The sequence below is a fragment of the Lepidochelys kempii genome, chromosome 1 (assembly GCF_965140285.1).
Source record: "Lepidochelys kempii isolate rLepKem1 chromosome 1, rLepKem1.hap1, whole genome shotgun sequence".
NCBI classification, from domain to species: Eukaryota; Metazoa; Chordata; order Testudines; family Cheloniidae; genus Lepidochelys; species Lepidochelys kempii.
The window spans coordinates 322806733-322823138 of NC_136380.1; the positions used below are offsets into that span (position 1 = coordinate 322806733).

Sequence of the window (16406 nt, forward strand, 5' to 3'; positions counted from 1 at the left end):
ATCTCTCTTTTCCCTGCCACTCTTAGTCTGTCTGCCTTGATTGTAAATTCGTTGGGGCTGGGACTATCGCTAGCTCTATATTTGTCGTATGCCTAGCATGGTCATGGAAGGGGCTTGTGAGTGCTACTGTAGTCCATGGACCACTGCTTGCTTCAGGGGATTGCTGCTTTGTTTGGTGTAGCCTTGTACACAATGTAAAGAAAGTCCTGTATATATAACCATCTTTGAATGGACTGGTGTGTGGAAGGTCACTCACTTGAAGACATGTCACCAAGGCACATCTACTGCCTTGGGGAATCTGTTTGCTCCTTGTTCACTGACACAAATGAGACCATTTGAATTGCAGCTTCAGAACCTAAGGGGTACCCTTGTTTTATTACGAGACACAGAGTTTGCACAGCTGTGTTGTAAACTCTGACATCCATTAAAGGTTTCCAGCTGCATCCTAAGTGGGAAAGTAGAACGAATGTAAGATTGGGGCATCTGTGCAAGAAGCCTGTGACACTGGGACATTGCTATGAAATATGTTGCTTTGATTATTGGTCAGACCTGAATACAGTTTATAGCTAATAAGACCAAAAAAAGTGTTTATAATTTTATTTTTTGTTATACTTCTTTAAAAAAAACAAACACCTTGTTGGCCGGGTACTCCCAGAGCCAGGTGCACCTTTCAGTTAAACATTGCTGTGTTTATATTACTAGATAATAAAATTCTGTGGTTCATGAACTGCCCATCAATAGAAAGCTAAGATTAAAGCCTCGGATCCTATCCATCTTTTCATAAAGAAAAGCTATTCGTATAGTGATGACCATTCAGTAACTTATCTGCAGTGGGTGTGTTTTAGAGGACTGGGAGCATATGTAAGCTTTCCTGCCTTTTCTTGTTTTTCTGGAATTTGTGGGGATGTGTGGTTTCTATTAAATCTTCTCATTAGTTTGGCGCAGAATTAAGAATACTGGGCCCATTCAACACAGATGCCAGTGTTACAAAATAAATCTGCACTGTAAGGGATCCACCTTGTGAAGTTTTCTTTTGAAATATGAATGCAAAGAGAAGCATTGTTGGGAAATAAATTCAGTGGTGGATAGACTACTGCTGAATTGCACACCTCTTTTCCCACAGTCACACAACAGTTCACAACTCTGCAGGTTCTCTCCACTTCTCATTAACACAGTCAAATGTATGAGACAGATATTTGCCTTTCTCTCTTTGGTAAAGTTGGCTCTGGCAGTCTTCAGGACAATATTTGATTGTCTAAGTAAGGTGTTTATATGGCCCTATCATTGTAGTATCTGTACAGTCTGTAATGCATTCATCATCACATAAGATAGGGCAGCATTATCATCTACATTTTACAGACTAGGAACTGTGCACAGAGAGAATAAGTGGCTTGCCTAGGGTCATAAAGGAATTCTGTAGCAGAGTAGGGAATTGAACCATGGTTTCCCATGGCCCAGTTTAGTATGCTAACCACTAGACCATCCTTTCTCTGCAAGTTAAAAGATTGAGAGGGACACTACAGGTCGATTGCCTTCTGACGTCGGTGCAAGGAACTGGGCTATCCCAAAGTGACTGACAGCAAACAAAGCCAAACATCATCTGAAATGTTAAAACCATGCCACATTCTGAACGGTCAAAAGAAGAAAAAGGGTGACAGAAAATACGGGTCAAGATATTTTATTAAAATTGTATTAAAATGTTTGATTTTATTGAATATCTTATTAGTTTTCCTTGTTCTGAGAAGTTTTATTCAAGCCAAAACCTGGCATAGGTATTTATAATGTAGTGTAATCCCCCCATGAAAAATTAGATTTACATTATAGCATTCGTAAGAAGCACCGCTATTATGCAATAGCACAGGACTTCTGCATGTATGCCAGACCTTTGTACATATTAGGCATGTCCTGCAGGACAAAGACAGTTAAGATGTGTAGATGTATAATATAACTGCATTTCATGAAATGCTATTACTTTTATAAAATGATTTCATTGTAGTTTGTAACAACAACAACAACAATAATAGTTGGCACTTTCACAATGTCTTTCAAAGCATTTTGCAAATATTATTATTAAGGATATGATTTAGTCACGGGTATTTTTAGTAAAAGTCATGGACAGGGCACAAGCAATAACCAGAAAGTCACAGGATGGTGACCTGTCTATGACTTTTACTAAAAATACCCATGACTAAATCTTAGGTGCTGGGGGTCGGGGGTGGGGCAGGGCACTTCCGGGGATGCTGCTGATCCTGGGGGAGTGGGGGTGCTTCCGGGGATGCTGCTGATCCTGGGGGAGTGGGGGTGCTTCTGGGGATGCTGCTGATCCTGGGGGAGGGTACTCGGGGCCCCGCTGCTGCTACTGCTGGGGAGGGGGCGGCCTGGGGTCCCCCTACTGCCACCACTGCTGCTCTGGGCAAGGGGGCGGCCCGGGGCCCCATCGCTGCTGCTTCTCCCGGACCTGCTCGGGCAGTCCTGGGGTCAGCTGCACCAGCCACTTCAGAAGTCACAGAGGTTCCGGAAAATCACGGAATCTGTGACTTCCGTGACCTCCGTGAAAAACTCACAATCTTAATTATTATTAAATAGGACTTAATTCAACTTCTATTGAAATTAAGGAGAAAATTCGCATTAATTCCACTGTGCTTTGGAATAGATACTAGTCACAAAAAGTGACATCAGTTTTTAAACAGAACTCTCCAGTGAATGGAATAAATCATCCAATGGGATTTTCTCTTTTCAAACTTGATGGTATGATATGGCCCATAGTAAGATTAAAAGGCCAGTTTTTCTGAAAATACTAGTTGTGTTATTTTCTACAAAATACATTTTAAAATACTTTTTACTGCCTTTTGTTTATTAATCTTTTTGCAACGGAGTTGCACAAGGTTATATTTGTTTTTAAAACATTATATGTAATTTCAAAGTATCTGAAACTATATGCATATGTCTGGTTTTCTTTTGTGCTCTCTTCAGAATAACAAAGCTATGCGGTGTCTGACACTGGGCTTTTTATAGTGATTTATTAACTGTGTCAGAATAGTTGCTGTGAATGCTGGGACGCTCTTGTATAGTGTGGCAGTTGATATTGATTATGACAGTTTGTGGACTCCAGTGGGTTGTCAGACAGCAGATAGTATTTTGTCTTCTTACTATACATACCATGGACTATACATCAGTGTTTTGTTAAGAAAAAGGCCCTTTGTCTGGTACCCTTTTTCCTCCATGTTATGAGGGAACTTGTGTAATACATTGTGCAACATATAACAAAATAGACCAGACACCCTTTGGACAAGCCAATCAAAATGACAATAGCTGTAGAAACATGCATGAATAGTTAGTTTTGCTGCTGTTCTTTTGTGAAATAGACTATGTAGTTGACAGAAATGGGTAAGCTAGTCTGATTCTGTCATTTACGAAAAAAGTTCATTAATTGTACTAATTTGCATCCTATATTTCCGTTGGTTGGGAACCTGCAGACTATGCACTTGTAAAAGTTTATAATTAGGGTTTTGACTATTGAAAAGCTTTGAAGATCATGCAAGGCAGTTTTGCCTTTTCTGTGGAAATGGAAACAGGACAGTCTGTCTGGAGCAGCTTGAGGAGGAGGAGATGGAAATGTTGTGTGGAATATCCATCTTGGGGGAAATTAAAGCTAAAAAAATCAGCTGGTGTGATGGGTCCTACAAAAAGATCACCCAAAATAATGACCACTTGCTACAACTCCACCACTGTTTGTTTTTAGCCATTAAGTAGTAAAGTAGCACCCATGAGAAAATATTTTATTTGTTTTGCAGTGGCTTTATAATGAAAGAAAAACAATTAGCAGCTGAGGTTTTATAGACATTCCTGGGTAGGGGGAAAAAGCTTCGTTTAGACCCACCTGGACTACTGGAAAATAAATCTTCTAACTTTACATCCAGATTGCATCATTACATACTCAACAATGTTACTAGATAATAGGTGCTGGTCTGATTTTTTCAATTTTTCTAGGTGGTTATGCTGAACATGGACACAACTTCACCTGGCACGAGATGATTCTCTGCTTATCACCCCATTAAAAAACAAACAAAAAACCCAACAACCGAAAAAAGAAAAGGAAAAAAAAAGCCTTTTATGAACTGGTGGGACCCGATTCTGATCTCACACTGCTTTTATATTGATTCAAATGCAATTACTGCTGATTTACACTGAAGAGATGCAAAATCACACCCAATGTGTGTATCTCAGTTTAGCTGGAGTAGATGTATATAGTAGGTGACTATTCAGCGTTAGACATTAGAAACGACTCTGTGACAGGCAGTTTGGGTTAGTGGATGTGCTATTGGACTGGGAGTCTAGAGAGCTGGGTTTTATTCCAACTCCACTACTGACGTGACCATCCAACTCGCTTTATCTCTCTGTGCCTCTGTTTCCCCTCCCCTGCTTTGTCCACCTCGTCTACAGTAGAACCTCAGAATTATGAACACCTTGGGAATGGAAGTGGTTCAAAACTCTGAAATGTTCATAATTCTTAACACAACATTATGGTTTGTTCTTTCAAAAGTTTACAACTGAACAATGACTTAATACAGCTTTGAAACTTTACTATGAAGAAGAAAAATGCTGGTTTCCCTTTATTTTTTTAATAGTTTATGTTTAACACAGTACTGTACTGTGTATCCGATGAAGTGAGCTGTAGCTCACGAAAGCTTATGCTCAAATAAATTGGTTAGTCTCTAAGGTGCCACAAATACTCCTTTTCTTTGTACTGTACTTGTGTGTGTGTGTCTGCTGCTGCCTGATGGGTTTCAAATGAGGTGTGTGGTTGACTGGTCAGTTTTTTAACTCTGGTGTTCATAAATCTGAGGTTGTACTGTATTTAGATTGTACAATATTTGGAGAAGGGACTGTTTCTTACTATGTGTTTGTACAGCGCCTAGCACTATGAGGCCACAATCTCAACTGGGGCCTCTAGGCCCTACTATAGTAAAAATAATTTAATATTTTATACTCTGTGATCCGTACTTTCTAAATAAAATATTATATATTTGTGAAAAAATGACAAAGTCCTTAAGTTCAGCCAGGAGACAGAACCAAACACGAGGGTTTGATCTCTCTGATGTAGGTGCTCATTGCAATTTCCATGTTCATTTATGTATACAGTATACATAATGTATATAGAACCCATCACATTGCCCAGGATCAATAATTATATTTCATAATGAATTGAGACTGTAATGTTTGCAAAGACATTGCATTAATACAAGTAACTCTGTACTGGGGGTTGTACTGGCATCCATCACTCTCTGGTATCAGATATCACTGCCATATGTGCATTGAAATGTTTTGTAGCAAAAAAACGTGGATATGTCAAAGACCTAATGGAGCAGTGTAAAAATGCCTGCTTTCATTAGAGATTGGCTTCATTTGGCTCCATCTCCAACTTTCATATAAGGTTCCTGAAGGAAATCAAATGTAGTTAGCTCTTATTCCCTATGATGACTTTTATCTAAAGTCCTGATAATCCTTTCTCTCACTCTGCATAGTTTTGGTACTTTAAGTCTGAGACCGCTGCGGGAGAAGATAATTTTGGTGTTGTGCTGCAGAAAGTGACAGCTTCATAGCATTAGTTGTAGGCTAGCAGTGACTTGTGTAAGATATGTTCAGTTCCTATCAGAAGAAGTTTCTTGCCCTTAACCCTCTCACAGCTATTTGTCTTGCTAGCAGTTTGCAGTTGCTTGAGTGGAACAGTCTAGGCAGTGCATACCTGGATGTCCCTTGTACTTTACTTCCAAGCTTTAGGTTCTTTCCAGTGCAGAAGCCAAAGCACTTTCTGTCTCTCTCTCACGTCCCAGCAGGCTGGAATGTCTCACATCTCAGTTGTGTTTACTGGAGAATGCCTGAGTAGCCAGGTCTGTATGCCAAAGCACTTCAGAGGATGTTGTTTGAAATAATTCTGATCTCTCTGTCTCTCTCTCTTCTCCACCCCCCTCCCCCATGTCAATAGATGGTGTTCACAGTGTCACAGCAGTCTGCACCCTGAGGGTGACTATCATTACCGATGACATGCTGACCAACAGTATCACCGTGCGGCTGGAAAACATGTCCCAGGAGAAGTTCCTCTCCCCGCTGCTCTCTCTCTTTGTGGAGGGTGTGGCGACGGTGCTGTCTACTACCAAGGATGGCATCTTCGTCTTCAACATTCAAAACGATACAGACGTCAGCTCCAATATCCTGAACGTGACATTCTCCGCTTTACTTCCTGGTGGCATTAGAAATAAGTTCTTCCCCTCCGAGGACCTCCAAGAACAGATCTACCTCAACAGGACACTACTGACTATGATCTCTATGCAGCGGGTCCTGCCTTTCGATGACAATATCTGTTTGCGAGAGCCTTGCGAGAACTATATGAAGTGTGTCTCGGTGTTGAAGTTTGACAGCTCTGCTCCATTTATTAGTTCAAACACCGTTTTGTTCCGACCCATCCATCCCATCAATGGTCTGAGGTGCCGGTGTCCCCCTGGGTTTACAGGCGACTATTGTGAAACAGAGATTGATCTCTGCTACTCCAATCCTTGTGGCAATAATGGGCTTTGTCGGAGCCGAGAAGGAGGCTACACTTGTGAATGTTACGAGGACTACACTGGTATGTGTTTATCTTATCTATTATACCCATGATTTATATGTTAGGCCATCCACTGAGTCAGTTCTGTATCAAGCTGAAATTGTTGACATTCTTACTCAAATGGAGAAAGCCTCTGACTCTGGTAGAGAGAAGGATTTAATGTGTCACATTTGCAGTTAGACGAAATCCCATATCTTTGTTTTAAAATGTCTTGTTTGGACACATCTCTTTTATATTTGTGTTTCTGGGAGGGAAAAGAGGGTCCCTGATTGCACATCCAACTATCTTCTACCCCTTAAATAATACTCAAGACAACCAACAGTGCTAGATGTAAATCAGTATTCTTTGAGTGCAACATGTTATCATAGAATATCAGGATTGGAAGGGACCTCAGGAGGTCATCTCGTCCAACCACCTGCTCAAAGCAGGGCCAATCCCCACCTTTTGCCCCAGATCCCTTAATGACCCCATCAAGGATTGAACTCATAGCCCTGGGTTAGCTGGCCAATGCTCAAACCACTGAGCTATCCCTCCCCATGTTATGATGAGTCACTCCTTATTTTGAACTATTATTATTACTTATTGTTTGTATTGTGGTAGTGCCTAGAAGCCCCAGTCATGGACCAGGACCTGGTATGGCTAGGTGCTGTACAAACAGAACAAAAAGATGGTCCCTGCCTCAAAGACTTACTATAATGTAAACAGATGGGAAATACCATATGTAAGCTTCAATTTGTGAATACCCATCCAGGCAAATATAAAAAGAGAGAATCTATCTCTCGATCCAATTTCCTTTCTAGAAATTGTATGTTTAAAAGAACATAAGATTGCTTCTTCTTCTTGTCATTCCCCTCCTAGTAGGCCCATCTTTATCAGTTTTTTGATTTAGTTACTTTATCTTGTTATTTACCAGACAATTAATAAAGGTTAAAGTGCTACTTCTGCAGTATTTATGAAGAGTATAGAAGAAGAAGAAGAAGAAGAATTAAATGCTACATAGTAGAACCATTGTAGTTAATGGGATTACTTATGAACTTAAATTGTGCATGTGTCAACGTACTTTGCTGGATCAGGTCTAAACTCTCAGCTGAGACTTACATTACGGCAAAGTTCTTAGCTGTTTGACCTTCGGAGAAAACCTGAATGACACACTGTCGGTCAACAGGAATTACAGTTATTTGGGTGGTTAGGAATTTATAGAATAAATAGTCTTTCTGAAGTTCCTGCTGATTACTGCGATATTATCCGTTGTAGTAGTGTATTCCTAGTGTATCCATTGTGGAAGTTGATGTAGACGAAACTGAAGTATTTCCTGAGTTCTTAGGTCCAGAGCCTGCTCCTACTCCATGAAAGTCAGTGACAAAACTCTCTTCTTGGCACCAAGGGAAATTCAGTAGTATGCTTACTCAGTGCATCAGTAGGAGCTTATGTTATACCAAGTAGTTAAAAAACAGAGTGAAATAGCGTAGAAGCAAAAAACAAACAAAATGTAATATCTATGTCTTTTTAGCATCAGCAAATATTTATTTAAAATGGAGGAGGAGGGAAGAGGGGGCATTTCGTATTCTAAAGCACTAAAGTTTTAATGATACTTTGAGGATAAGTTTGTTTGTTATTAAATAATTCCTGTTTTTCTTTTAAAAATTACCTGTTTTGCTTGTGCACTTTGAACAGCTGAATATTAAATGTCTAAATAACATTCACTAGAAATATTTTGTCTAGGAATTTCCAGGGTGTGTGGTTTGTTTTTTTAAAAATAAATAAATCTTAAATTAACCTATTTTAACAGCGGGACTGAGAGCCAGGGCTGAGGTGGTGGGGAGTGGGAATGGCTGCCTTGCTGGGGAGGCTGTCAAATAAACATACTTCCTCTATTTGAAACTTTGTGCCCCTGGAAAATGCTTAAACCAGTGCTCCAGCTTCCTTCATCTTTTATTCAAAACTTCTTGGGAAGCTCCAGCAGCCTGGCTGGCTGAAAACCTTTGAGGCCAGGCAGAGAAAGCTGGAACATCATTTAGGACATTTTCTTCCACTGTGAGTGTAAAGCTTTAAATAGAACAAATATGACTGTTTGTGGCTCCCAAGCTTCCTTAGCCCTGTTCTTTGGCCAGCTTCACTCCTAAAACCCTTAGCTAGTCTCCATCTCTTTTAGGGGAACATCTTTTGTCCACTGCCCCATGCATTTTCTTTCAGCAGACGTTTTAGATTTCTAAAGTTTTATCTTTTCGAAAATTATACCTATACAGATCCATATGGACGAAAATGCATATGTCTAAATGGAATGTGCTTATAGGGCCTGCTCCAAGCCCCCCACTTGGAAAGTCTTTTCTTTGCCATCTGTGGCTTTTGGGTCAGATCCACAGATTACAAAGGATGGGGCAATGGAGAGGGGCAGCACTGTTAGGGGGAGCATTGCACTGAGGGGGTACCATGCCAGGGACAGTGGACCAGAGACCTCCCTTAAGAGGTGCACAGGATGTGGGGTTCGCCTAGAGATCAGAGGAAGTCTGCCAGAGATCAGTCCCTTTCCTAAGGTCCAAATGATAAACTATTAGCTCAACCAGTAAACTCTGAAACGGGCTGTGAGACAGTGTTGGAAGTTTTATGACCAATTAATTTGATGAAAAATGTTTTCTATAATAAACATTACAGTATAAATAGAAGTGATTATGACTAACAGTTTATTAAACAAAAACTTGCACATTAACAAACTTAATTAACCCATGTTTTAGAATTTGGAATAATTTGTGTTTTTATCTGTTCAGAAATTTCTTTGCTGGAAATCTCTGGGAAAAAAACGTGTAAGCTTGTCAAATAAATAGATGAACAGATGAAAATGTAAAAGGTATTTTTTAAATGCTTAAGTCATAAACTAATTATTTAATTTCTTTGCATATTCACTCTGTATTTATAGTGTAGGGGATATACATACGGAAAGGATATATTTTATTCACACAAAGATTTGATTGCTACATTAAGTGCAATTGTCGATGCACTTTTTGTATTTCAAAGCCACTTGTCATAGCTGGAGGTTTGTGCCAAAATGATCAACAGTAACATAGTTAACAGTAAAAAGAAAAGGAGTACTTGTGGCACCTTAGAGACTAACCAATTTATTAGAGCATAAGCTTTCGTGAGCTACAGCTCACTTCATCAGATGCATATCGTGGAAACTGCAGCAGACTTTATATATACAGAGAGAATATGAACCAATACCTCCTCCCACCCCACTGTCCTGCTGGTAATAGCTTATCTAAAGTGATCATCAGGTGGGCCATTTCCAGCACAAATCCAGGTTTTCTCACCCTCCACCCCCCCACACAAATTCACTCTCCTGCTGGTGATGGGCTATCACCCATCACCAGGGCTATCACCAGCAGGAGAGTGAATTTGTGTGGGGGGGTGGAGGGTGAGAAAACCTGGATTTGTGCTGGAAATGGCCCACCTGATGATCACTTTAGATAAGCTATTACCAGCAGGACAGTGGGGTGGGAGGAGGTATTGGTTCATATTCTCTGTGTATATATAAAGTCTGCTGCAGTTTCCACGATATGCATCTGATGAAGTGAGCTGTAGCTCACGAAAGCTTATGCTCTAATAAATTGGTTAGTCTCTAAGGTGCCACAAGTACTCCTTTTCTTTTTGCGAATACAGACTAACACGGCTGTTACTCTGAAACCTATAGTTAACAGTGTTGATATTTGAATAGTCACATTCAGTCTCCATAGTTAACCACACCATTGAGATGAATGGGGCTGTTCACACTTCTCCAACTTTATTGCTTCAGACTCGTTGCAGGCTCAGAGAGATAACACAGTATTCATTTATATTTGGTTCATGTTTTTGAGATTTTCTTCAAAACCATGAAGACTAGAAACAATTATTTTTTAATAATGACAGCTTGGAATCTGGAACATCCTTTTGATACATACATATTTAATAATTGTAATGTTTGTTGAGAAATATTCATAATGATCATCTTGGTGTACATAATGATTAAGAAGTATTAGTACATAAAAATTAATGTTAAAATGTAAAGTAGTTCATGTCTTAGATTTTTCTCTCTTTTAGAAATAAGACTAGTTTCACATATCAAATATAGAAATTCATTTGCTAGAGGGAGCCACAAAGTCACACACCAAACCAGAAAAAGTTAAGGGTCCATTTTAAATTCATTTTAGCTCAGTTATAAAATTCATTCAGCAGAGTAAGTGCTGTAAGTTTAGAGAAGTTGCATGGTAACAGGCACACATAATAAAGACGTTTAATCCCTGCTTTAAACGGCAAACCTCAATGCTTCTTTAAATATGGCTCTGCTGTGGTATCCCCGTAATATTTTTTAAAAAAAGGAGTACTTGTGGCACCTTAGAGACTAACCAATTTATTTGAGCCTCTGAGGTGCCACAAGTACTCCTTTTCTTTTTGCGAATACAGACTAACACGGCTGTTACTCTGAAACCTGTAATATTTTTAGTTTGCTATTCAGTGTGAATATTAATATATTCTTTATATTATAATATATTCTATATATATATTCTGTTTATTGTTAAACAGATACAATAAAAATACAGTATGTGCAGCATGATCAAGTTGATGCTACATTAGGACCTTTATGCCCACATTGCATTATAATACGTTTTTTCCACTGAAATTAATACAACTAACATAGTGGTCCCCAAAGTTTTTAAGCCATGTCCCCCCTTACTGTAATGTAATCTGTCCGCACCCACTGGGATCTGGGAGCAAGATTGGGGGCCAAGACTGGGACAATAGCTGCATCTGGGGCCGAAAGATGGGAGCTGTGGTTGCGGTTGGGAGCCGGGCTGTGGTTGGGGGCCGAGGCCAGGGCCAGGACCGGGTCATGGTTGGGGTCAGGAGCTGAAACTGGGGTCTCAACTTGGGGCAGGATTGAGGTCAGAGCCGGAACCAGAGTGGAGCTGGGGGCAGAGCCGGGCCAGGTGGCGCTCCCTCCTTGCCCCCCAGGGCGGGCTGGCCCAGGCCCCACTGCATCCCCCTGAACGTTCTTCTGTGCCCCCGTATGGTGGTTCGCCGCACAGTTTGGGAACCACTGAACTAACATATGGTGGTCATTGGCCAGAGTTTGTTTCCCTCCCTCCCCCGCTCAGAGGACCAGGTGGAAAATATTACCAACAAATAATTCATTATCAGAAATAATCTTAGAAATATTTTACTGAGTAGTTTAGCCCCTGTCAGTCTGATATCCATCGCCGTGGGGGGTAAAAAAATTTAAACGTTATCATTATTATTGATTATTTGTATTACCATAGTGCCTGTGAGCCCTAATCATGAACCATGAGTGTATTGTGCATGGCGCTGTACAAACACAAAACACAAAGATGGTCCCTGTCCCGGTTTTTGTCTTATATAAAATAAGATTTCAGCCATTTTACATGTTTGACTTATAGCTATTCATATTCCATAATATTTTATTTTAAAATGTTACAAAATATAATTTACTGCTTAAAACTATAAAAAAATTCACATATATTTATTATTTAAATAATGCAGGGTTTTTTTCAATACTAACATTGCTTGTTTACTTAGAATCATAGAATATCAGGGTTGGAAGGGACCCCAGAAGGTCATCTAGTCCAACCCCCTGCTCAAAGCAGGACCAGTTCCCAGTTAAATCATCCCAGCCAGGGCTTTGTCAAGCCTGACCTTAAAAACCTCTAAGGAAGGAGATTCTACCACCTCCCTAGGTAACGCATTCCAGTGTTTCACCACCCTCTTAGTGAAAAAGTTTTTCCTAATATCCAATCTAAACCTCCCCCACTGCAACTTCAGACCATTACTCCTCGTTCTGTCATCTGCTACCATTGAGAACAGTCTAGAGCCATCCTCTTTGGAACCCCCTTTCAGGTAGTTGAAAGCAGCTATCAAATCCCCCCTCATTCTTCTCTTCTGCAGGCTAAACAATCCCAGCTCCCTCAGCCTCTCCTCATAACTCATGTGTTCCAGTCCCCTAATCATTTTTGTTGCCCTTCGCTGGACTCTCTCCAATTTATCCACATCCTTCTTGAAGTGTGGGGCCCAAAACTGGACACAGTACTCCAGATGAGGCCTCACCAATGTCGAATAGAGGGGAACGATCACGTCTCTCGATCTGCTCGCTATGCCCCTACTTATACATCCCAAAATGCCATTGGCCTTCTTGGCAACAAGGGCACACTGCTGACTCATATCCAGCTTCTCGTCCACTGTCACCCCTAGGTCCTTTTCCGCAGAACTGCTGCCTAGCCATTCGGTCCCTAGTCTGTAGCTGTGCATTGGGTTCTTCCGTCCTAAGTGCAGGACCCTGCACTTATCCTTATTGAACCTCATCAGATTCCTTTTGGCCCAATCTTCCAATTGGTCTAGGTCCTTCTGTATCCTATCCCTCCCCTCCAGCGTATCTACCACTCCTCCCAGTTTAGTATCATCCGCAAATTTGCTGAGAGTGCAATCCACACCATCCTCCAGATCATTTATGAAGATATTGAATAAAACCGGCCCCAGGACCGACCCTTGGGGCACTCCACTTGATACCGGCTGCCAACTAGACATGGAGCCATTGATCACTACCCGTTGAGCCCGACAATTTAGCCAGCTTTCTACCCACCTTATAGTGCATTCATCCAGCCCATACTTCCTTAACTTGCTGACAAGAATACTATGGGAGACCGTGTCAAAAGCTTTGCTAAAGTCAAGAAACAATACATCCACTGCTTTCCCTTCATCCACAGAACCAGTAATCTCATCATAAAAGGCGATTAGATTAGTCAGGCATGACCTTCCCTTGGTGAATCCATGCTGGCTGTTCCTGATCACTTTCCTCTCATGCAAGTGCTTCAGGATTGATTCTTTGAGGACCTGCTCCATGATTTTTCCAGGGACTGAGGTGAGGCTGACTGGCCTGTAGTTCCCAGGATCTTCCTTCTTCCCTTTTTTAAAGATTGGCACTACATTAGCCTTTTTCCAGTCATCCGGGACTTCCCCGGTTCGCCACGAGTTTTCAAAGATAATGGCCAGTGGCTCTGCAATCACAGCCGCCAATTCCTTCAGCACTCTCGGATGCAACTCGTCCGGCCCCATGGACTTGTGCACGTCCAGCTTTTCTAAATAGTCCCTAACCGCCTCTATCTCCACAGAGGGCTGGCCATCTCTTCCGCATTTTGTGATGCCCAGCGCAGCAGTCTGGGAGCTGACCTTGTTAGTGAAAACAGAGGCAAAAAAAGCATTGAGTACATTAGCTTTTTCCACATCCTCTGTCACTAGGTTGCCTCCCTCATTCAGTAAGGGGCCCACACATTCCTTGGCTTTCTTCTTGTTGCCAACATACCTGAAGAAACCCTTCTTGTTACTCTTGACATCTCTGGCTAGCTGCAGCTCCAGGTGCGATTTGGCCCTCCTGATAACATTCCTACATGCCCGAGCAATATTTTTATACTCTTCCCTGGTCATATGTCCAACCTTCCACTTCTTGTAAGCTTCTTTTTTATGTTTAAGATCCGCTAGGATTTCACCATTAAGCCAAGTTGGTCGCCTGCCATATTTACTATTCTTTCGACTCATCGGGATGGTTTGTCCCTGTAACCTCAACAGGGATTCCTTGAAATACAGCCAGCTCTCCTGGACTCCTTTCCCCTTCAAGTTAGTCCCCCAGGGGATCCTGGCCACCCGTTCCCTGAGGGAGTCGAAGTCTGCTTTCCTGAAGTCCAGGGTCCGTATCCTGCTGCTTACCTTTGTTCCCTGCGTCAGGATCCTGAACTCAACCAACTCATGGTCACTGCCTCCCAGATTCCCATCCACTTTTGCTTCCCCCACTAATTCTACCCGGTTTGTGAGCAGCAGGTCAAGAAAAGCACCCCCCCTAGTTGGCTCCTCTAGCACTTGCGCCAGGAAATTGTCCCCTACGCTTTCCAAAAACTTCCTGGATTGTCTATGCACCGCTGTATTGCTCTCCCAGCAGATATCAGGAAAATTAAAGTCACCCATGAGAATCAGGGCATGCGATCTAGTAGCTTCCGTGAGCTGCCGGAAGAAAGCCTCATCCACCTCATCCCCCTGGTCCGGTGGTCTATAGCAGACTCCCACCACTACATCACTCTTGTTGCACACACTTCTAAACTTAATCCAGAGACACTCAGGTTTTTCTGCAGTTTCGTACCGGAGCTCTGAGCAGTCATACTGCTCCCTTACATACAGTGCTACTCCCCCACCTTTTCTGCCCTGCCTGTCCTTCCTGAACAGTTTATAACCATCCATGACAGTACTCCAGTCATATGAGTTATCCCACCAAGTCTCTGTTATTCCGATCACGTCATAGTTCCTTGACATCACCAGGACCTCCAGTTCTCCCTGCTTGTTTCCAAGGCTTTGTGCATTTGTATATAAGCACTTGAGATAACCTGTTGATCGCCCCTCATTGCCAGTATGAGGCAGGAGCCCTCCCCTCACAGACATTCCTGCCTGTGCTTCCTCCCGGTATCCCGCTTTCCCACTTACCTCAGGGCTTTGGTCTCCTTCCCCCGGTGAACCTAGTTTAAAGCCCTCCTCACTAGGTTAGCCAGCCTGCTGGCAAAGATGCTCTTCCCTCTCTTCCCTTGAATGCAAAATTAGTAAATTTTAATAAATAGAATAAAAATTTGCCCACTGGTATGTGTATGCATGGAAAATTACACAGGTTGAAAGTGGAGGAATACTGGCCCTACAGAAATGCCATCATGATATTGATTCAGTGCAGTATCATATTAATATGAGACATTGTTGAATATTTGAATAAACTTAAAAGATGGCTTTCCCCTGTTGGAGTGGTATTGCTCAGTGGAATGTAGCCTGTTCTGAGGTTATAAAATCTCCCTTTCCCTATAATGAACCATATTTAGAAAAATAATTAGAAGAAAATGGTAAAATCTATCATCTCTTCAATGAGGAACACAAAATCTTGATGATACGTCATAAAACAAACATAACTCAGTATAAAAGCACTCTGTTTATCTGCTAAAATACGGTATTTATGTCCTATAGAAGATAATTATGTCCTAATAAGTTGGAATTTCCCTCCATTCCCCCCGACCCCCGCTTTGAAGTTCTCCATTTGTTTTGCTGTAATTATTAGTCATTTATACATGATGAAAGTTTCTCTGTCTTCAGGAGTCTTCAGTTACTAGCACAAAGGTAAACCGAGCTTTTACAAGGTATTTTTGAAATTGGAATACTGGCTAATTACTGATTGGCTTCACTTCCTGTGATGTAAGGAGGTGAGTGAACAGGAGACATATGTTTATAGCAATCATTTTGGAGTAGCGACCATCTTCATTTCTTCATTTTGTACAAATCTGAGTACTCTAGTGGTGTTAAGCAAACAGTACACAATAATAACGCCACCATTGGTTTTGATGGGACTGGGTGCATGACTGAGGGCTCAAATTACATCTGTTACAGGGCCTGGTATTTCAAGTTAAACAAACAAATGTAATTAACTAGAGTAATGTGGAATAACTACTTCATGTATTTATTTCCAGGTGTATTTCATGCTCTATTGTGCCTAAAACACAGAGCTTGGTTTGAGAGCAGCTGAAGCAGTTAAGGTCAGCTGGGAACTCAAGCTAACAATCCCTAGACCTGAATATGAGTGGGGGCATGGACAGAAGTAAAAATGGTGATATAGCTCTTGATATACCTTGTGCTCTTGAGGGCAGGGGCCTAATTCTGAGACCTGCACAGTCGTTGGAGGCATAGATGCAACTGGGGGGAATGGAAAAAAGTTAAAGGGATCTAGCCCCACCAATGTTTTACT

General features: G+C 41.4%; 1 protein-coding gene across 1 annotated transcript in view; it reads left to right on the top strand.

Annotated features, from left to right (window-relative positions):
• The window catches only part of CELSR1 (cadherin EGF LAG seven-pass G-type receptor 1), a 265989-nt gene that overhangs the window by 108384 nt on the left and 141199 nt on the right, over positions 1 to 16406 (top strand). The window contains exon 2 of the mRNA XM_073328377.2: positions 5987 to 6625. Coding sequence (XP_073184478.2) covers positions 5987 to 6625 — 639 coding nt within the window. The remainder of the gene's footprint in view (positions 1 to 5986; positions 6626 to 16406) is intronic.